Below are 24,688 nucleotides of genomic sequence, written 5' to 3' on the forward strand. Positions count from 1 at the left end.
GATAATAATAAATTTTTGTTCATTTTTCATCGGACTTGTGCATTCATTTCATAACGAACCCGTACGCACGCAACACTACTAATGCCCTTGTAAGGCCATGTACTTCCCTTTGACAACCTCAATAATCTCCTGGTGCAGCCTCGTGTGTTCCAGGAAGCTTCTGCCGTAGTTAGAGGAGGGCTTGGAACACATGCCTGTTTACCTCTGTTAGACGCCAGGCGTTCCAGTCCTCCGTAACCTACCTACCTACCACAAGAACTCAGATATCCCGTAGCCAGGCGTTTCTGACGAGGAAGGATTACGCTTAAAGCTGTATTGTGTTTGTCCAACAATCGACAGCTCACCGCTGCACCCTTTCACGGTGGTGTCTTCAGGATCGCAATTGACTGATATCGACTAAGCGTATGTACTATTCTGACATTAAATTAGGTTCAATTTTTCATCTGACTGTAGGTGGCAAGTGATCTGGGATGAGAATGACGGAGCTTATCATCTGGAAAATACCCGTGAAAGAGATTAAAATGGTTTTTGTAGTGTTATCGTGTGGAGCAGCATGCCAGTGTCCGCACGAAACTACGTGCACATGCAATCTGGGAATATGATCGATGTTTGATACATGGAAAACGTTTTGATGCCTCATGTTAGTCCGCTACGTGGTACTTTTGGCAATAAATTGTGTATGATGGGCGATAATGCTCCATGTCAGCACTAAGCCTCTGTGTAGGATTGTCTTGGCAGAAAGGACATTCATGCCTCCACCTGGTTATCACGTTCCCCGGATTTAAATTCTATTTGAGATGTTTGGGATGCTTGGAAGCGGTGTCTCACTGCTAGACAATATCCTTCAATAATCAAGAATACACCCATCCCAATGTGCCACGGCATGTGGAAAGTTGAATCGCACTTCGCAGTGGAGATATCCGGTGTTGACCTATTACTTAAGAGTACTTTAGGTCAGTAAATTTACATTCATTGTAGAGCTTTGTCTTCGGAGCAATATTTTGCTTTTCTATTAGCAGTATATTTCAGAATCCTCAGTACTTAAAATTTACAATAAATTATTTTTGCCCATGATGGAGTGAGAAGTATTCTGTCAACACTATTTTTTCTCACATGGCTTGCTTATATACCTGATTTTTATGCTACCTGCATTTATGTACCATTCTTACCAGTCAACACCAGTTTTTCTCACATGGCTATCTCATATACCTGATCACAGCCTTGCTTATATACCTGTCAACACCAGTTTTCCTCACATGGCTTGCTTAAATACCTGATTTTTATGCTATCTTGCTTGTATGTAGCATTCTCTTTCAGTTTTATCCTCCAGTGTACCGGTAAATTCCAGGGTACGGTAAAAATCCAGTGTACCGGTTAAAAAATCATCTGGGAAAATAAGAAATAAAAAATCTCATTTCCAGTTTTCTGTTTTAATATGAAACTTTATCAGTTTCAATGTTCCGTCTACCTTCTTCGGGAACATGCAAGGACCTGACTCGGAACAGAGAGCTTACTAAAGCTATGTTCAAAACTGTGGGAAGTAGACAGGATACACAAGAAGGGTATACAAAACCCTTTATTTTTCTCTATTTACAATAACTTCCGTACTTCGGAATACACAGACCCACTACTTGGGGTCTAAACGTAAAAATATAAAAGATAAAACTAAACTCTAATTTAACTTTAAAATGATAAACGTGGAAGATTGGCCTTATATTAACAGGAAGCCGTATGTAGTACAGAGAACTGTGAACACTACAATACGTTTAAAAATTATCAAGAGGATTAAAACCTCTGGCCTGGAAGGCAACCAGCAACTGAGTAAACTTCTAAGGTAAGCGGCCTGCTTCGACTAACTGCTTCCTCTCTCTCGCTTGGCAAAAAGCCACAACTTAAATACTTGGCGTTCGCCAGACAAACTTTGCATAAATACATTAACGCTTATAATTCTGGCCGGAAGTAGAAAATAAGAAGTGATAGTAAAGATTTAAAATAAAATAAACGTTAGTAAAACTTAAGATCCTTACAACTTCTGTAAAAAAATGATATTGTATTAAAAGTTCCTTCCAGAGGCTTGAATAGTAAGGATGAGCTAATCTACTTATAAGCATTCAACGGCAGTGCAATCAATATTTCATTCCATCTGTTCTCTCTTAACGGTGTAAAGGGCGAACTTGATATTTCAGCTATAATTACAACCACCTGACTTCTAAGCCAAAGTGAAGTAAAAATCCCCGCGGAACAGAATTTTTCTGTATTTCTGTGCTATGAGGGAAAAAAATAAAAAAGGGGTGCAGTTTGAGGTAACAGCTAGAATGTTAAAATAAATAATTACTTTGAAAATTAACTAGTTAAGTTACTTTTAATAATTTATAATTAATAAGTATTATATGTATAATTAATAAGTAAGTATAATAATAATTTTAATTAATAATTTAATTGTTAATCATTTCATTTATTATTCATGAAATAATTTCTCTCTAGATTTATTGGAGAGCAATTAACAGTCGGCTTTTGAATGAGTGTTAAAAAAATTATTGTTACAGTTTTTCACTGGAACGGTGACCCCTTAGTCGCTACTACAATTAGTTTTAGTTGTATGGAATGTTACTGCGTAAATAATAAGTAACATGACTAATAATCAAATTACCTTTGTAGTAATTTTCAATTTAATTATTCATCTTAATATGATTCAGATAAAATTCCAGCTTTAAATTTTTGTGATAGGTGATAAAAATTAATCAGACCGCAAACAATTTTCTGTTATAATTTCTGTTAATTTATTGATAGGGTACCTAAGCCATAATTTCAGAGTAAGTCTTAATTTATTTATCTCCTTTTGCTGGGAAACTGAGAATGATTTGTTGTTCAAAATAGTAATTAAAACAAATAATTATATGTTTTAAAATAATAAATGTGATTAAAGTTCATTTATAATGATTTCCATAGCAATTGTTAATAGCAATATATCATTGAAAATCACTTATTTCTTATTGTGTTTTACAAAACAGAATCGCCGCCTCCAGTCAGATCAGAAAACAACAATACAGTGAAAGAGAAATCACCCAAAGGTAGGAAATTCTTATCTTCTTTTTCTCTGAAACATAACATATTTAACATGTATGGAACAGAACACTTAAAATTACTCAAAATGCTCGAGAATTGTGTTACAATTTCTCTGTTTCTTCAGTGTGATTTTGTAAAAGAATTTTTATTTTGCCATTTCAATAATACCTAGGTATTCGTGGGTAATACGTTCTAAGACTTACACTAAACAGTAAGGACTGCTAAACGAACAGATGATTCAAGTAATATTTATAAATACTGGTAAACTGTATGTTAATCACTCTATGTTATATTTTAGTAACCTGTATGTTAATCAGACATCATCGATTGTGATGTACACCGTGTATGCTTTACGCTCAACTAAACCGTACACTGTATTCTATTCCTTACCAAAATATATACTGCAGGCTATTAAATCACCATAAAATAGCACCAGACCTGACGAACGTCAAAATAACATGAAAGGAAGAAGAATTTGGGATGTGCAGATGATTAGTATTTCAGCGCATTTAGACGACGCAAAAGGGAGAAGCGACATCTGAAGCATTGCATAAAAGGAAAGTTCTGTAGTGGATTTCTCATTCGCAAAGTGCTTTTTAAGGTTTGAGTTTTCTTCGAATATCGAGCTATGTGTCGAATAAAAACAGGAAATGCTTAGCATCAAATTTCGAAATTCGATAGAGGCAGGATCGTTGCCTATCGAAAGTGTAGGTTATCGTTTCGTGATATTCCCGGTCACATTGCTTGATATCCAGTTAGCATCAAATTTCGAAATTCGATAGAGGCAGGATCGTTGCCTATCGAAAGTGTAGGTTATCGTTTCGTGATATTGCCGGTCACATTGGTTGACATCCAGCCACTGTCGTGCGAATAAAGAATCAATGTATTGCTGAGGGATATACAGAACGACACGCAGGATCTCAACACCCTCCCATGACTAACGCCAGAGAGGACAAACATATTGTAAGATTAGCCTTGCAAAACGGTTAACCCTGTCATCGGAGACCATTAGTCAGAAAATAGGCATGTTTGTAGCACGCTCACTATCAGCTCGTAAGGTGCGTCGACGTTTTCAACAGCATGGACTACCAGCAGGGGGGGGGCATTACTTCGGCTTCCCTTGACAATGCAGCTTGAGAGAGATGGCGACTCTGGTGCGCCAAACGATAAAGTTGGATGCAGGAGGGGTAAATGTCGTCTTTTTAGAAGTCTCGGTTCTGAGTATAGTATTCTGATGGTCGTATACGTGTCTGGTGGCTTCGAGGAGACCGCACGTCTCCTGCTTCCTTTCGATATCAGCATAGAAGCCCTGCACCTGATGTGATGGTTTGGCAGCCATGGGGCACACGACACGCCCATCACTAGTTCGGATCGACAGTAATTCGAATGCTGATCGGTACATTTCTGACATCTTGCGTCCAGTCTTCGAGGTCTGCCAAACACCATCTTCCAACAAGATTATGCAAGGCCACATGTTGCACGTCGTGTTCTGACCTTTTTCGGTACACAGGATATTCACTGATGCTCTGGCCTGCACGGTCTCCAAATCTGTCACACACAGAAAACATCTGGTCCTGGTTTGCTGAGAGACTGGCCCGCCACCTCTCTCCAGCTAATACGGTTAATGAAGCGTGGCATAGACTTGAAACAACATGGAATGAGTTGCCCGTTTTTGTCACCCAAGCCCAGTTCGACTACATGTCTAACCATGTAAGGGCCGTTTTAGCTGCCAGGGGTGGCATCTGTTTCTACTAATTTCATACCCCTGTAAACCTCCAAAATGCTTACAAATTTAATCATTTTGTTTTCATGCCATAATGTTTACGTCCAATAAATATCTTTTTTGCATTTACTTTCCTTCATGGTGTTGTAATTTTAATGGCAGCAGTGTACTTAGCAGTACAGTATGTTCGTTCTTTCATCTATAATAATAAAAGCAAGTGTAATGTGTCTGTCTGTCTGTCTGACTGAGCTCTCCAGCCAAATCTATCGCACGCAGGGACCTGGAATTTTTTATACGGAAGCACAAAGGGGCTGGCCACCAGACCTCGAAGCCCGATTTTCGATTTTTGAATTAGAAAAATTTTAAAAAAATTATTTATAATTAATTAATCACGGTTTTTTTGACTCACTGATATTATTATTTGTTTTCAAATAACGTTCGATTGTAACAATTGATTTCTTTATTCTAGCGTTAGTTTGCTGTTTTGACGATACATTAAATCGATTAATTACAATTCATTTCTTTTTTGTAGCTTGTGGGGGGGGGAAGAGAGAGAGACAGTCTACATGTCCTACACTACTATTCCTGCGCTATTCACTTATCTGCATTTTCTAAATGCACGGGCAACGCCGGGCGGGTACACCTAGTATGTACTAAAAGTAAACGATTTCGGCAATTTAGCCAACTAGAGACTTGTCCGTTGAGGTCTGTCCTATTTGAGACTACTTTAGACTTGTCTGTTCATGCTAATTAAAGAATGATGATTTACTATAGTTTCAAGTAAAGATAGAAATTAAAAGCTTTCTTTTTTTCAACAAGGTTGAAGAGTCATTACGTTATATTGATTCAGGAAATTGCAGAAATCCGCACTGCGCTCAAAGGGATGCGAACTCCGGAGCTCCTGAACAGGTCGAGGGTACTTCCAGTTACGCCACGAAGGCATGCGGAAAGTAGACAGAAAATACCTTAAATACTTCCTCTTTTAAAGGGTTACTGGGTATGAGAGGACACAGTCACCAAATCTTGTTGGTGACGAATTATCGTACACTTTGTTTTCGAGCGCCGCTTCTAAAAAAATTTTTAAAGAATTTTTCGAAGTTAGGAAACCGCAATTTCCTCACCGGGAATCGAACTCAGGGCCTCTCGAATACCTGTCAAGCGCGCTTTCGAGTTACACTCCCGAAAACATGGGGTAGGAGGGAGAAAATACCGTATATACTCCCCCTTTCAAAGAGCAACTGGGAATTAAGGGACCCAATCACCAAATCCTGATAATGACTAATTATCGTCCACCACCTTTTAAATTTGGGCGCCACTTGTAGAGCCATTAGAATTTTTTGACATGAGGAAACTGAAGAAGTTCACAATGTCCTCGCCGGGATTCGAACTCAAGAACTTCCGATTACGCGCCGAGTATGTTTCCAGTTACACCACGATGATATGCGGAAAAGAGGTAGAAAATACCTTATAAGATAATAAGAAAAGTAGCATGGTTATCTTAGGACAATTAGAAACGTAAGAACTATAGGAACATGGTAGATACAAATTTTAATAGAGAAGTGTAGGTATGAAATTGACAAAAAGATAAATCGAATAACTCTCTGACTCCTGCCAATATAGTTATAGCTGTCAGGGAATATATCATTAGGAAGGCGTTGAGGTTTGATAATTTAAAGGTTATATGTAAGCTGAGAGCATATCAAAATTTCATTTTGTTCATTTTCTTACTTCATGATTATTATGTCCTTTCTCAAGAAAGATACAAATTATCAGATTGCGATCCTTATAGAATGAAAAGATAATATTTGTTGGAGTATATTCACTCGTCGTATTTAATGATTTGACAATATTACGGTTCATTATCCCTTACAGTGTTGTAGAGTCATTTGGTTATTTTGAAGCAAGATACATGAAAAATGAGCAATGTTCTCACCAAGACTCGTAGCTGGACCTCTCGAATACGCGCCGAGTGTGCCATCACTACACCCCGATGGCAAACTGGAAGGAGGAAGAAAATACTCCCCCTTTTAAAGGGCGTACTTTCCCTTTTAAAGGGCAACTCGGTATTTGGAAACCCAATCACCAAATCCTGATGGTGATGTATTATTGTCCACGACTTTTTAGTTCGGGCGCCACTGTAGAGACATTATTTTTTTTTTAATACGGGAGACTTGAAATATGAGTAATACCCTCGCCTGGACTCGAACATGCGCCAAGTGTTCTATCTTTACACCACGAAGGCATGCTGGAAGAAGGGAGAAAATACTTTATAGTGTATTTAGAAAGTTAAAAGGGCAGGGTTTATTCCCACCCTCTAGGTTCCTCTGTTAACCATCGATATCAAATCGGTGGATATGAGACAAGGTTATATATAAGTAATATAGAATTCTTAATTACTCTTAAGTTAAGTTTTATTTTTAGAAATGTGCTCCGTTTTCACATTTTTTAATAGACTTGTGTCAACGAAATTACTAACAGGAGTGTAATTAATTTCTTTAATGCTGTAGAAAACTGCGCCTAAAAACAACGAAGTACAATATTCTAATATTTTCTGAAAGGAATATAAATGTTCTCTTATTTGGGATCTCTCAAAATAAAGTCAGATGTGAACTTTATACACGAATTGAAGAAAGATGGGAAGAAATGAATTATTAATGAGTAGATGATACTAAACTATATGAAGCTTTACGATAAAATTTGCTGTATTATTAGCTCAAAGGTTCGTTAACCCGGAAGGGCTCTTAGTCTCGAAACGGCATTTTGCGTCGAATCATTTAAATCGCGTCGTACCACTTTTCAAATTGTAGCTACTAAGTAGTATCGCCTTGTATTATATTTAAAGAAACTAAATAATGATGAATCTCGATGAATGCGTATATATGTCTCGCACTGGGAAAAAACAACGATACCTAGAATCATCAAATTCTGAATAACGAAGTCCTCCACCCTAACATGGGAATTAGGAAGCCCAAATATGGAATTTCGAATTTGTTTTATTATCTGTTTCATATTTTGTAAAACGAATTTTTGATTAAAAAAACTCAACAATTTCAAAGCGAGCAGTGACAACACTGTGCAAAAAAAAAAAAAAAAAAAAAATCATTTTCATCTCCAGCGCGCGAGACTGCCTATCGGAAATTCTAAAGATACGCTGTTTTGAAATATTATGAGCCCAAAGTGGCGTTAGCTCAAATACTCTCGAAACGGACATGCGTCTGTAAATGAAAAAAAAACGCGCCCTTTGAGCGTAATATGAAATTTGAAAGCTTTCTGATTTTATTTATTTTTAATTCATAATTTAGGATTTATACATGTAATAATGTATCGTTCAAAAAATTACATAATCTTTGCAAAATAATCTGCTATCGCTTTTACTTAGAATTTAAGAAATTTGTAGAGCCATCAGGTTTTGTAAAAACCAGAACCATGAAAACTGGGCCATACTATCTACGGGATTCGAATTCTTAACCTTCCAGTTGTTAGCCAGATGTGCTTTCAATTACACCACGATGACACTCGGTTCACATTAATCAAAATACGTAGTCAAGTTCACATTAATTTTATATCCGAGAAGTGATTTTAAATGTACATGCATTTGTTACTTCATGTGTATCCAATTAAACAGATAATCATCATCTTCTTTTCTATTTCATTTTTTCAAATTTCTGTTAAGGTAGTGAAATTAGAAAGGTTAACATTATTATCTCTTTAGATATAGAATATGATGGAAATAAATTTGCTTTTTCAATAGTAAAAATATCTACTCAAAAGCGAAACTGACGAAAACAAATTTTGATACTTTCTGTTTACTTGCATTCCATGATTCATTCCTTACGTGAACTACTATAAGTAACGACGATGTTAATGTCACTAGCTGTAACAATATCAGCTGCGGCATCATTTAAGTCCAAAAGACGCAGATATTTCCTTAGCCATTTCTTTTCTATAATTCGTTTTGAAAAGGAAAATGGATTCCGATTCATAGGTTATAAAACCGATGACATCAGACATTTGTCATAACTATTTGACGTCAATCAAGCATGTGCATTTACTGTGCACTGTATCAATAATGATTTTATTGCAAGTATGAGGGAGTTCAAATACAAGCAGGAATTTATTAACTGAATTTTGTGAAGATTTGTTTTAACTCAGTGAAGAAACTTATAGTCTATTTTTCTATATAGAAACCCATCACTTCAATATACTTGTTACAGAGTCCAAGCTATGGGCTCTGGAGCAAGTGTACTGCAGTGAGAGGTGATTTGTGATTTTAGTGATAGATGATTGGTGGCATATGTATTGCAGTGACAAGTGATAGGTGAACAAGTGTATTGCAATCCACTCATCTTTTTAACCTTCTGAGTGGCATGGTTTTCTTCATCTTCTTATGAAGAACAGTATTTAAACATTTTTTTTTCAAAATTTCTATAATTATTTTAATCTCTCTTTTCGTAAATTTCCATTTATTACGGTAATATTTATATATTTAAAGAAAGTAAGAATTTTAAACAATAAGGTAATTCAAAACAAAAATTAAAAAAACGCATGATCGGATAAATACGATTTTGCTATTCATGGTGTTAATTACATGGTCAAAATTCCAAACAAGTATCCAAGGAAAAAACGGACATTTTCGACTATCGCAAAGGTACGTTGTTTAATGTTAAAAGAAAATCCCCCTAGTCAAAGGATAATTGCAAAATCATTAAAATACTCGGTGTCCACTGTAAACAAAATGGTAAACGTTGATTTAAATCTTAAGAAAACGAAAAAACGCAATGTGCATCGTCTTCTTCCAAAGCATATCGCTCAACGCAGGACGCGCTGCAGAATTCTATATGAGAAACACTTATCCAAAGAAAAATGGAAAACAATTGTCACAATAGATGAAGCATGGGTGTATTTAAATGACTGTAACAAAAAAAGAGCCATTTATTATCATAAAAGAGGAGAAAAAAATTTAAGTACATGGTTCAAAGAATCGAAAGAAAGTTTTTCTAAGGGATTCATGATTCTTGCTGGTTTTTCTTATAATGGCAAGTTAAAAATAAAGAGAGTGCAAACAAATGTCAAGATTAACTCCAGATACTATCAGGAACATATTTTATCGCCAATTTTTCTGAATGAAATATCATCGCTCTATCCACAGTGCCATCTGTTAGCAATTAATTAGTTCCTTTATTAAAAACACATTCCGTCAAACATTAATTGTTAATTACTTGCTTTATTCAGAAACATTACCGTCAACATTACTGCTCAAAAAATTACAGTTCAAATTATTATCGTTCTGAAAAAAAAACTGTTGTTGCCAATCGTGAAAATACATTTTAAATAAAATTAATACGTTGTTGCGTTTACATTAGGGCATCCTGACTTAGTTACGACCTCGGAACATTAAGAACTTATATTTAAAAAAATTAAATCTGTAATATTAATGTTTATAGTTCGAAAGTCTTTAGCTGTCATATAGATTCAGCGTCGTTTTCTATTCTTTTTCCGTGTCCTAGTTTTAGTAATATGCGGCGTGTTGTTATCGTTATCCCCAGTAACACTAATGTCATCACCATCATCATCGTCTTCTTCTGATTCAGCTTGACACTGCCATGACTTTAATTGGCTGCTCACATGAGCTGTAGTAGTAAAGAAATGTCCTTTCACCTTCTCTTCTAATTCTCTCTATAGGTATCACTTGGTAAAACTTCTGTAACTACCAAAGGTCCTCGATACTTTTGTTGTGTTTTGGTTGATTCTCCAGTTGATTTAGGTACTCTTCTCATAACTACTATTTCTCCTCGTTCGAATGTTAAAGAATTGCTTTTCTTCTTGTCATAATTTGCTTTCATTTTCATCTGCATATCTTCAATTCTCTTTCTAACTTCATTCTGTAAGATTACTGGATTCTCCCATTCATTTGCGTCTTCATCTGTAATCATCCTCATCAATCCGTCGTTAAATTTTGGTGAATAACCGTGAAGCATTTCGAAAGGAGTTTTATTTGTAGTCTTATTTATCATATTGTTTATATTTCTTTCGCATTCCTTAATCTTTTTGTCCCAGTCTCTCTGATTCGGATTTTCCATACTCGTTTTAATCGTAGCCAAAATTGTTCGATTCGCTCTTTCCACCATTCCATTACCACTTGGATGTTGAGTTGAATTGAGTGTATGACTGATTCCATTATTTTGACAGTACTTTCGAAATTCCTTCGCTGTGAAACATGTTCCTCTATCGCTGATAATTTTTTCTGGTAATCCAAAATCATCTACAAAACTCTTCAATGCAACTAACACATACTTGGTTGCAGTACTTTTCATAGGATATAAGCGTGTAAATCTCGTAAAATTATCAATTATTACAAATAATTCTGTATTTCCTCTTGAACGTTTTACGAATGGTCCTAAATGATCTATATGTATAATTGCAAAAGGTCTTCTACCAGGTCTAATTGGATGCAGTACTCCTTGTTTCTTACCACTAGGCATTTTATTTACTAGGCATTCGAAACACATCGAAATGTGACGCCTAACATATCGTTTCATTCCTTTAAACCAGTATGATTCCTTGATTTTGGCAACAGTTCTGTCTGCTGAAAATTGTCCCAAAAGATCGTGAAATTTTACTACAATACCTTTTCTCATCGATTTAGGTATGACATATAACAATTTCTCCTTTTCCTGATCTTTCACTTTACGAAACAATCGATTATTCTTCAAGACGTAATTTTCAGTTACATATTTCTCTGCATTCGTTCTATCATTTATCTTTTTCTTTAAAATGTCTATTAATTTGCTTAATTCTGGATCTGAATGCTGAATCATAAGAATTTGTTCATCTATCGTTAGCGTTAAACAAACTTCCAATTTGTTTTCAATTATAGAGTCTAAAGTTTCTTCTGACTGATCAACTGGCAATCGGCTCAATGCATCTATGTGACTCATTCTTTTGCCTTGTCTGTGCTTTATTTCAAGATTGTATTCTTGGATCAGATTACTCCACTTTGCTATCTGAGGATTTGAAGTTTTCTTCGCGTTTAAATAAACTAAAGCTTGGCAGTCTGTAATTACCGTAAATCGGATTCCAATTAAAAATTGTCGAAGTCCAAACTATAGCCATTAATTCTAATTTGCTTGAATGATAATTCTTTTCTGTTTCTGTTGTTCCTTTACTTACACAATAAACTAAATGCCACTTTCTATCTTCACCTTTTTGCAACAGCATTCCTGCCAGTCCTTTGTTGCTCGCGTCTGTGTGCACTTCAGTCTCTGCTTCCGGATTATATAATGCTAGTATTGGTTCATTAGTTAAATGATCCTTTAAAGTACTGAATGCTTCTTGCTGATCTTCGTTCCAACGAAATGTTTCATCCTTCCTCGTCAGTCACGTTAGCGGCTCAGCTTTCTCTGCGTATTTCGGTACAAACCTTTTAAAGAAACTTGTAAGACCTAAAAATTGTTTAACTTCGTGTTCATTGGTTGGTTTAGGAAAGTTTAATATGGCTCGTACTTTTCTTGGTCCAGGTTGCATACCATTTGATTTTATTAGAAATCCCAAATACTCAACTTCATCTTTTCCAAATTCGCATTTTGTCAGTTTCAATGTCAGCATTGCTTCTCTCAATCTGTCAAACACTTTCCTAAGTTTTTACATCATTACTTCTCAAGATTTAGCCGGAATTAATATGTCGTCCAAATAGCACAACACTTCTTTATTAAGCAATGGACCTAAAACTTGATTCATAAGTCTCTGAAATTCTGCAGGTGCATTAGCTAACCCAAAGATCATACGTTCAAATTGTATCATCTGGAGTGATGAAAGCTGTTTTCAGTTTCTCTTCTTCAGATAAAGGAATCTGCAAATATCCATGAGCTAAGTCCAATGTAGTGAAAACTTTACACTCACTATGACATTCAAGAAGATCATCTATCCTAGGGAGTGGAAATTTATCTTTAACAGTTTGCTAATTCAATTTTCTATAATCTATCACTAATCGTAATTCACCTGTTTTTTTCTTTACGAGTAAAACTGGACTAGCATACGGAGATCTTGTTTCAGTAACAATTCCATATTTCTTCCATTCATTTATTATCTTCTTTATAGAAGCACGCGCTGCGGTATTGGTTTTATACGACTTCATGCAAATAGGCTTACTCCCTTTTACTAATTTCTTTAATATCCATTTTTGTTAAGTTTGTACACCCTAATTCCTCCATATTTAATGCAAAACAATCTCGATACTCATTTATCAAATGTAAAACTTCCTGTTTTCTCTCTGGCGTAATATTGTTATTAACTTTAATTTCTTCTAAAGTAATCGGTCTCCTAAACTTCTTAATTTCATTTATTATCAGTATTTCCTTTTGACTTGAATTTTCAGTTTTCTGATCTGAACTTGGTTCAACTAATTATGCTACTTCCGCTCTACCGATACATTGATTCTCTTTCAAAATTAGTTTTCGATCGCTGTAGTTAATGACTGGTATCACTGTTTCTCCCTGTATTACTTCCAATAATGAGCCTAACTCATCTTCCGATCCACTTATTAAAACATAACCGTTATTTATTTCATCAGTTTTAACTTTCACGAAATTAACCGTATTACTTTCGATTTGAGTTTCTTGGGAAACCTTCAGTTTAATTCGCGGAGTGTTGCTATCATTTTGCAACTGTGAAAATGGGCAGTCATTAGCATAGCGTATGTGCAAGATATTACCTATCTTGGCTATGCAATATGTGGTAAATCAATCCATGTTCGACCAACTAATAAGTCGCATGGTTGCGTTTCATCTCCTACAATTAGAACTGTAATGTTCTTTCCTTCCACATTATCAATCTCTAAGTTAACAGTTACTTTTCCCAATGTTCTAGCGGCTGGTTTATTCTGGTTCCCAAAGCCAAACTATTCCTCCACATCACGTTTTACAATAAGATTCAGTCTCTTAGCCGCAGACTGTTTCAATAAACACGAACTAGAACCCGTATCTATGATTGCAGTAATTTCTTCTCCATTATTGATGCGAGCATACTTTAAATATACAGCTGGTGAAACACCTGAATTCTGGTTCACGGATAATTATTTTTAACATTTGTCAAGTCTGGATTCTTAGACGTACACTTTTTAAAAGTATGACCCTTTTCATTACATTTCCTGCGAATAATTTCTTTTTTTAGGCTGTGGACAATCCATCGCTATATGTCCATAATCATTACAATTGAAGCATTTCGGCTCACCCTTTTCATTGCGGATGCCAGAATTATATTCCCTTTTCCTTTCGTCTGTTTTATAAAATTTATCTTTCAGATTGTATTTATTATCAAAACTGTTTTTAAAACCCACTTTGAAATTACCATCTGTCAGCATGGAATCGTTAACATTTCTCTGTCTTGAATACTGATTATGGGATCCTTCATAAAATTTATAACCAGATTTGGGCTTAGAATTATGCCTAAAAGTTTTATTTTCTACTTGAAGTACTTTTATCCCTGCCCGAATATTTTCATATTCATCTAGTTTTTCAGCCAACTCTTCAGGATTAATGAATTTAGACCAATCATCAATGAAATGGTCTCGGATAGCAGCGGGGACCCTTTTCTTTTACTGATCAGTAATAATAAGTTGTTTTAAAGAGTCAAAATCTGTTACATTTAATCCAGCAAGCCACTCTTCAAAATAATTTTTTAATTCAAACGTGAAGTCCTTCCACGTATTACGCAATGTTTTAATATGATCAACGAACTTTTGCCGAAACTGTTCAGGGCTTAACTTAAATTTTCTCAGTAGTAGTTGCTTAACGTGCTTATAGTCGTTAGCTTTTTCTTCTGATTCACGGGCAATTAATTGAGTTATTTCATAAGGCAATAGACCCAACAGCTGAGAAACCCAGTTTTGTTCTTCTAACCCAATACGTAGTGCCTGTCTCTCAAATAAAACTAGATATCCCTACTATATCTCCCGATGTGTCACCTATGGATTTTTATGCTTTCGGACTTTTAAAAACTGCATTATCCAAACATTGTCCCCAAAACCTAACAGGACTCTGGAAAGCTGTTCGGGAGGAATGGGATAGAATATCTCTTCTGCCCCTTCAAAAGGCATTATTATCCTGGAAATTGCGGTGTCGAAAGATAGTTCAGAATAAGGGATGTCAAACAGAACATTTAAAACGCAAGAATTTTATGTAATTTAGTTTTGTGAATACAATAACAGCCTCTGTATTACGAGTTCTTCAAAACCAGAAGACGATATTGTCAAATCGCGTAGAAAAGTAAGGAAAACAAAGCAACAAGAAAACAAAATACTTGCTGTTAAGAGACAGTAAACCGACTTAAAAAATGATTCTCATTGAAAATATAGCAATATGAGCCCGGATATGGCGACATAAAGTGATGACATGCTAATAAATCGATAAACTCTACGAGAATAAATGAGATACTATTATCTTTTTTATAGGAACTTATTTTTATTTCCTATTAAATATAGCATCTATTTCTATCACTCCTTTTAAAAATATCATTTATGGCAAATTTGGCTGTGTCTACGGCTAAAAGAATATTTGTGAAACGTGCAACATGGAAGAGCCACGAAACCTGCTATGTAAACTGATCGTTCGCCTGTCTCTAAGCGGTTACTGACCTTGAACAAAGCTCAGATCGCATAAATTTACGTGTTAGAGAAAAAAACTGAATCAGGATGTTGGGGTTTCAATTTTTGAATTTAATAGTTAAAAATACTTTGCTCCTTTGCAATGGCATATAAAGTTCTTTTTTATGTTTGAACGTCCCTTGTATCTATGAAAACATTATTAAATAAGATTGTTGAACATCACCGATAATCTCGTCCTTTAAAAAGACCCTCTTCACAAAAGACTAAATTTATCTAAAATCTTAACTAATCATCTTAGAGACATTTCATTGCATACTCTTATATCTATATGTAATAAAGTAGTGTAATTTTTTCTTTTAAATTCTAGTACATTAGTATATTCATGTATTGCGACTTTAGTTAGTGTACCCGTACATAACATATTTAAGCTTTAAAGTGCATTTACAGTAAATGGACAAAAATATGGAAACACCTTGTGAAATGCATGTTTGAAAAGAAAGATTGATTTTAATGAAATATGTAGGTGGCGCTGGCGTTTTTGACTACTGACGCCACCTATACAACTTCGTAAATGTGCTAAACAGTTCAGTTGTTGTCGGAGTACTGTTATGTGAGGTTGTCATTGCATTATGTCAGAGTTAACAGACTTCGAACGTGGGCAAATTGTTGGAGCACGTATGATAGGTGCTTCCGTAAGCAAGGTAGCCGAGGTGTTTAGTGTTTCAAGAGGTACTGTATCGAAGATTTATTCCGCATATTTGAAAAGCTGAAAAACATCATCTGTTAAATCACAGCGCGGACGAAAGTGTGTCCTGAGTGATCGTGACAGACGATCATTAAAGGCAATTGTGACGAAAAATAAGAAGACCGCAACTGCAAAAGTTACTGCTGAAATGAATGTTGTGTTACCGAACCCTGTGAGTACCAAAACAATTAGAAGGGAGCTTCATAAACAGGGAATTGCTGGCCGTGCTGCAATTGAGAAGCCACTCATCGGTGATGCTAATGCCCGTAACAGGAAAAGGTGGTGTTTAAGTCATAAAGCCTGGACTATAGAGCAGTGGAAGCGAGTAATATGGTCTGACGAGTCTTCTTTCACATTGTTTCCCACTTCTGGCCGAGTTTACGTCTGGAGAACGCCATCTCAAGCCTATAATACAGACTGCTTGTTGCCAAGAGTGAAACATGGCGGGGGTTCTGCTATGGTTTGGGCAGCCATATCGTGGTTCTCTGCTAGCTCCATGATAATTGTGTCAGGGCACATGACTGCCAAGACTTATGTGAACATTTTGGCCGATCAAGTTCATCCCATGGTACAAACTTTGTTCCCCGATGGTGATGGTGTCTTCCAAGACGACAAAGCCCCTGTTCACACAGCTCACATTGTCCAGGACTGGTTTTCTGAGCACGAGGATGAGTTGTCCCATCTTCCCTGGCCACCACAGTCACCAGACTGAATATTATCGAACCTTTGTGGTCTACATTGGAACGGAAAGTGCGTTCCCGTTATCCACCGCCAACATCGTTATCTGAACTTGCCACCGTTTTGCAGGAAGAATGGTATAATATTCCCTTGACAAACATACAGGAACTGTATTTATCCATTCCGAGAAGACTGCAAGCTGTTTTGGATGCCAACGGGTTTCCTACACCATATTAAGCAAAGAAACATTTTTTTTAAGGTGTTTCCATATTTTTGTCCAACCCCTGTAGTACTGATAATCGTACCTTAAAACAAACGCGTTGGAAATAATAAAATACTGTGCATTTGTTAATAACTAAGTCCTTTTAAAGCTCATGTAATTATGTACTCATATAATGATATAATTTGTATAGTCATATACATACGCACATAATGTATAATCATGTAAAATCTATATTTATAATTCCATAATATTTTCCACTGCTATTCACTGTTTAACGGCCACGCAAAATCTTCTAAGATTACAAATCTGGCCTGAATTGTCGAAGCACCCCTAATTGAAGTTTAGCAGTTAGCAGATATGTTACCGTGAAAGACTGAAATTGGAGAATGTCGACTTTCACCGGAGAATGTCAACATTCACCAAATACGTCGGTGAAAGATCGAATATTGCATTACATTCTTGTACATTCGACAATCACAGATATGCTCTGGTGTAGGTCGAAAAGAGAGGAGTATATGTACACGCTGCCATTCCAAAAGGAAGTGCTCCACAAATAAATTCAGTTGTAAAAGCAAGGGCCTCTTGTGCAATTCAAAGTGTCATAATAGTTTAAGTTGTTGCAATAAATAAGATTTGAATCACATAATTTAGTAAGTTTTTAACTTCTATTATTTTCCTTTCTCATTTTGAATGTACTGTGTGTTTTAGGTTCTTATTTTAAATCTCAAGTGCGTTTTTTCGCGACTGAATTACGGAGAAGAAAATATAATATTCTTATATGTTTAACACCATTAGTACATGGTGAATGTCGACATTGACCGGTGTAAGTCAGAAATAAGAGTATTTGGAAAATATTTCGGACATACGCCAAGCGACTATGTGAATGTTGAAATTCACCGGTGAAAGTCGACATTCACCAGATTTCGGTGTTTCACCGTAACAGATGTACTGTGTGGAGATAGCTAAATATCCTGTTTGTTTCGTACCCGTGGTCAGGGGCTATGACTCTCTATTACTACTACTACTACTACTACTGTGTGCACTAATACACTCATGTCCATAAATCAAGGATAATTCGGAGTCACGCGGAAATCGAACTCTAAAATAAATATATCACCTGTAAAATCACTACACACATCTTTAAGAATCATATGCAAATTTCAGGAAGTAACCAGATGACACCGATGGTACGTCACAATGACGAGAGTGTAAGAGAGTGATATATAAGGAATACAGGCAAAGAAGTGAAATTGTTCGCAGGCGCTTTATAAGCATTTCAGTGCAGTAACCGAATAGTTATGACACAAAAGGCGCATTTGGATGATTTTTTTACGTGGTAGAATTATCGGCCGTCTGGAATGTGGGCATACCCAACTGGAAGTATCAGACGAACTTGGAATTGCCCAGAATGTCATCTCCAGGCTTTGCCAACGATTCCAAGATGATGGTAATGTGAGTAGACGTTACAGCACAGGTCACTCCAGAGTTACAACGCCGAATGAGGACCGGTATTTGGCAGTTACTGCCATAAGAAACAGGCGGAGCACGGCCTCAGACCTGTCTCGTCAGCTCTCTTCAGCCACTGGTACGACAATTTCAAGGCAGATCGTGTACAGACGCTTAGAGCAGATTGGTCTATATGCTCGTAGACCTGTCAGATGCGTTCCACTTACTGCAACTCACTGTCGCCTGCGGTTAGCCTGGAGTAGAGAGCATGCATTGCGGACATCGCAACCTTGGCTTGTGTGATGTTTTCCGACGAGTCCAGGTTTAGCTCGCAATCTGATTCTCGCCGGACGTTCATATGGAGAGCTTCAGGTACCCGTTATCACCAAGAAAACATCATTGAACGACACCGTTACGGTGGTGCAGGAGTGCTCGTTTGGGGTGGAATTATTCTGGGTTCCAGAACTGAACTGCATGTTCAAATTGGAACCATGACAAGCCAAATCTATCGGGACGTCATTCTGGAACAACATGTACGTTTGTTTCGGGGCGCCATGGACGCAAAATTTGTGTTTATGGATGACAACGCCCGTCCTCACCGTGCAAACATCGTAAGCAAATCAGAGGATATCACCCGTATGAACTGGCCAGCATTCTCACCGGACTTGAAGAATCCAGTAGAGCACGTGTGGGACATGCTTGGCCGACGAGTTGCAGCCCGTCAACCTCCTCGTACATGTCTACCGGAACTTCGGAGAGCATTGCTTTTTGAGTGACATTGACCGGTCACTCAAAAAATCCCCCAAGATCAGATGTGTTTAATATCCCCCAAGATCAGATCGATAATTTGATACTCAGCATGCCTAGGCGTTGTACGGACTGTATTGCATCGTCTAGGAGACATACAATGTATTAACAATCATACCAACCATGTAACATTGGTTTTTTGTAAATAGGTTTTTTTTTTTTTTTTTTTTTTTTTTTTTTTTTTTTTTGTTATTTGCTCCAGGGAGAAAAAATCGCTATTTTTTTTTAATAATATCAAACATAAAGCATATTTTTTTTTGCTCTTTAGCTTTTGTTTAATAAGTAAGCTTAATATATAAGTCAAATTATTTGTTTTGCTTCTAACTCTTCCTTTGTCTGATTTTCCATTATCCTTAATTTATTGACATGAGTGTAGATAATGCATTAGGCACTTAAATGCTTTTGCCTAACGGCACTTTATACTCTTGGGCTGGCCTAGTACACGTATAAAATTCCTATGTATATTAACCATGTAACTTGTAGTTGTTTTCTTCAAAATGGACAGGAAGCAGCAACATCCAACAGCAATTTTTAATATCTCTGAAAAATATTTTATAAAACATGTTTTTCTGTTTGCATAATCACAAACGCTTTCTTATGCGTACTGTGTTCCGTTATGTGCAGCAAAAGTTTTTATTTTCCAATCATTCAATTTCCGATAGCTATCAGTTTCATTGTCTTTTGCGTTATCATGATCTGAAATGTTTCCTTTCTGAATTAAAATCCTCTTTGCAGTTAAGGTAGACATTACTCTATAACTTTTTCCAAATATATTTTGAAATACGCTTCCTGAAGCTGAAGGCAACTATTCATTTTATAAGATCGCAGTCCATTCATCTTTTTCCTTCGCTTCACTCGTGTAATAATTTTTCCTTCACGAAATTGCTTATGCAGAGATTATAGAGGCAATATTTTTCTTTACATTCCTTCCTGATAATCAAAATGCGCACATTTCATGGGCGTACACGTATTCCACAATGAAAAAAAAAACGTTGCTTAATTTCGTATGAAAAATTGAAAAGAACAAGAAGCATAAATGCACATAATGTGGCATATTTCACCGGGCAACAGTGGTTTTGTTCCTTGAGAGATGTACATAATGTGGCATATTGCATTGGGCAATAATGATTTTGCTCCTTGGGAAATGTACATAAGGTGGCATTTTGTGCTGGTCAACAATGATTTTGCTCCTTGGGAGATGTATAGAATAAGACATATTGCACTGGGCAGCAATGATTTCGTGTCTTGACAGATGCACATAATGTGACATATTGCATTGGACAAAAAAAATTTTGCTTTTTGTAAGGAAAGTGATTAGTATGTATTAAAATGTTTCAATGCATATTAGATATCCTGAGGTCAATTGTGATTTCAGATTTTATACAGCACGTTAGTTATTTTAAAATATACACATTAAAACGTCTTTAACATACCCTACATACAAGCGTTTTCTCTCCAGTTTAGAATAAGTAGTTGCAGATTTCAAAGACAACTCGGTCGCAATATGTTTTCAATTATGGTTAATTGTTCTGTTATAGCATTCAAATATTTTATGCTGAAATAAATGACTTTCCGTTTGACTGAACAGTAATTTGTAATGTGTATATCATAAACAAATGATTCGTTTCTTTATGTATTCATCATGAGTTTCCGTTACATCTGTAGTAAGTTTACAATATGTGATATGCAAAAAAAAAAAAAAAAAAAAAAAAATACCCAAGAGAAAACTGCACATTTCTATTATTTCTTATAAAGTAAAACAAAAAGTGGGCTTCACATATCTATTGTAGCTATACTAAGCTCATTTGACGGTTATCTGGGAACGAGTAAAATTCTGTGTTCACAACGCTGCGTTCATAACAGCAGAGTGTTCTCAAAGAATTTTGGGCCGAAGCCAGCTGCAGGGCGAAAGCCCCCGCGCACTCTTATGAGACTTAAAAATGTTTGCAACTCAAATCACTCCATATCGGATTCCGCTTCGAAATCTGAATCAACAGCCGGCGCTCGCGAGAGCAAGACCCGCAAGGGGTCAAGCCCCCACACTCTTTTGCTCCTTTCCATTCCAGCTCAAAAATCAGACTCCGAAAAATGTCTAACAAGGTGCAAGCCTCCCAGGAAGTCTCGGTTTCTCCGCCTCTGTAAGTTCATAGGCTTACAAAATTACATAAAATTAAATCACACCAGGATTTTACTTTATCTAAACTGAGAAAATTACACCCCCACAAGGAATCAAAAACAAGCCAATCCGGACAATGCAGTCCTGAGATCTATACTCTGAACGTAGGAAGTAAAGTGGACCCCCCTCCAACTAACAAGAGGTAACTAAGCAATACAAGAATCCAATTACCTAAGCTTACAACAACCCCCGCTGTCTTGAAGTAAACAATATTGCAGCTATAACAAAGTGAAAGCAAAACGATTTTCGTTTCAACGCCATTAGTAAAAAGACCACCAGCGAAAAAAAGCGAAAACGACAACACACACCCTAACTGCTTCGACTGTTGGTAAAAGGCCATAAACCAGATGTGCTTTCGCAACCGTTTCTTTTGTTTACACTACAATCTCAAGAATAACGAGCCAAATAAAGCCCTAACAACTTAAGAAAACTCTTTTACCAGATCAGAATACACATGTGTATCAAAAAAAAAAAATATTAGAATAATGATAACTTAAAACACATATTAATATAACTAAAATTCGCGACATAACAACATTATATACAGCCTCTAAATATCATCCTCAGCTTTAATATCAGTTACCTTGATCAATTTTTGTTGTAATGGAGTCACACTTTTTTCCTTTAATTTTAATAACGAGTACCAAATTTAAGGTATTTGTTAAGAGCTGAATTAAACGAGATCCTTATTTTAGAAAAAATATTTCTCAACACTCTCACACCATTGTAAAAACAATTAAAAAATTATCGATACGTGCACAAATTAATATATACAAAAGAAGACATTAATAGATATTATATATATAGAGAGAGAGAGAAAGGTAAATTACCATTTTATGTAATTTCTACTCACAAAATAATTATCTTTTATTGTGAAACTGTAGTTTATTGCTTGTAACTCAATTTCTATAAGAGGTTTTTTTTTTTTTTTTTTTTTTTTTTTTTTTAAGTCCAAAGGGATTTGAATCCCGAAGGACTATTAGTTTCGTTTTGGCATTTTGCGTCAGACTCATAAATGTCGGTTCACTTTTCAAACTGTTGCCACAAAATCTAAGAGTCCTGCATTATATTTGAAGAAATTAAATAATGAAAAATCTGCATAAATGTATGTATATTTCTCGTATTGTGATAAAACAACGGTACATAGAGTCATCGAATTTTGAATAACGTAATCCTCCAACGAATATGAGCATGTGGAAGACCAAATTTGAAATTTGAAATTTGTTTTATGATCGATTTCCTATTTTTTAAAACTTTGACGAATTTTTGATTAACAAACTCAAGGATTTCAAAGCGAGCAATGGCAACGTTGTGCAGAAAAAACAATTTTATCTCCAGCGCGTGAGTCTCTGTATCGGAAATTCTAAAGATAGGCTCGTTTTAAAACTATTTTGCGATATTGCTGTTGCACTGGATCTTATGGTTTAAGTGCGAGGAACATGATATTTAATAAAGAAAGGTAACACACAAAATGTTAAAAACGCCCCTTTGGACGTAATTTAAAATCTGAAACATTTCAGATTTTTTTTTTTTTTTTTTTTTTATTATGATACTGCTTGCACAAACACATTTTTATGATGATTATATTGTTTACATTTCTTACTTAAGATATTCAATTGAATGCGCAGGTTTTGTTTGTCTTTCCTTTTTTCTGGTAGATAATAATTGATGAAATAATTACATTTTTAATTTCGCCATAGAATTATAATAAGTTGAAAAACTCATAAAATTAAAAATTCATCTTTTCATTGAATCTTTATTAGTCTAATCAGCTGAATTTGAATAAAATTCTTGGAGAACATATTTCTGTGTCTGATCCACTTAAAAGTTGTTCATGGTTACGTTATTTGTTATTTATACAGTCAATTAAAAAAAATTCCACATCCTTGGAAATGACAAAAGAAATGCAATCATTTTATTCAACTTCACGGCCATCAGTACGTAAAATGAATTCTTAATGGTTTCCGCGTGCTTGGAAATAAGTACGCTCGAACTGTTTCGCTAAATTTCCCAGTAATAAGAAACGATAAAACAAAAAATTATTCCTTGCGAAACAAATCTACTGCTTTTGTTATGACTGTCATCGTATTATTATGGGTATAAATCTTGCACGTTGTTTAACACAATGTGAAAATTTGTTTTGAATTTTGGAGGAAATTGTATCAACCTTTATAATTGGTTTGATAAATAGAAGTTTTCATGAATTATTTACATTTAGCCTTTTTATTGTTATTAATGGAATAACAGAGAAATGCTTTAACTGAGTGTAATTCTTATAATTTTACTGGTATATAAAAATGATCGTAGTTAATAGCTGCATAAAATAGCTATTAAAACAAAGGAAAATATTTAAAAAGACTAAAACAGAAGAAAATTTGAAAGCTTTCAGATTTTATACTACGCTCAAAAGGACTTTTCTTTACCGTTTTGTGTATTACTTTTATTTATTAAATATCATGTTCTTCGCACTTAAACCACATAAAATTCAACATAAATATCCCGAAATATTTAAAAACAGCACATCTTTAGAATTTTCGATAGACAGTCTCGCACGCTGGAGATAAAAATGTTTTACTCCGTAGTGTTGCTACGGCTTCCTTTGAAATCTTTGAGTTTCTTAATCAAAAATTCGTTAAAGTTTTACAAAATTTGAAGTACATAATAAAACAAATCAGAAATTAAAAATTCTTGCTTCCAAATGCCAATATTCGGTTAAAGAACTACGTTATTCAAAATCGGATGGCTCTAGGTATTGTTGTTTTTATCACAATGCGAGAAAAATTCATGAATTCATACAGATTCTTCATTATGTAGTTTCTTTAAATGTAATACATTTCGATAATATTTGGTGGCAACAGTTTGAAAACTGAATCAAAGCAGAAAGTGAAATGACACCAAATTCCGTTTTGAGAATAATAGCCCACTTAACGCCCCTTTGGGCTAAAAATGATTTTAATGAGTATAGTTAGTGTAATTTCACAAGTCCCGCGAGTAATTAATAATAATAGAATTGAAGAACCGCGTATATTGTGTGTAAATCGCTGTAAATAATGCTAGCAACACACATACTTTTATGCAAATTCTTCATTATTTAATTTCTTTAGATATAATATTGGGCTGTAATATTTAGTGGCAACAGTTTGAAAAGTGAACCGACAGTTAAAGTTTTCAAGTTTAAAGTGCCAAAACGAAATTAATAGCCCTGCTAGGCTAACGCCATTAGG

General features: G+C 35.5%; 1 protein-coding gene across 1 annotated transcript in view; it reads left to right on the plus strand.

Moving 5' to 3' along the window:
* The window catches only part of LOC118187530 (equilibrative nucleobase transporter 1-like), a 321,014-nt gene that overhangs the window by 218,770 nt on the left and 77,556 nt on the right, over positions 1-24,688 (plus strand). Inside the window, exon 8 of the mRNA XM_085811987.1 lies at positions 3,012-3,071. Within this exon, the coding sequence (XP_085668113.1) occupies positions 3,012-3,071 (60 nt within the window). The remainder of the gene's footprint in view (positions 1-3,011; positions 3,072-24,688) is intronic.

This window comes from Stegodyphus dumicola, chromosome 2, assembly GCF_044657685.1.
Source record: "Stegodyphus dumicola isolate Sdum_Otavi_A_Nest chromosome 2, ASM4465768v1".
Classification (NCBI taxonomy): Eukaryota; Metazoa; Arthropoda; class Arachnida; order Araneae; family Eresidae; genus Stegodyphus; species Stegodyphus dumicola.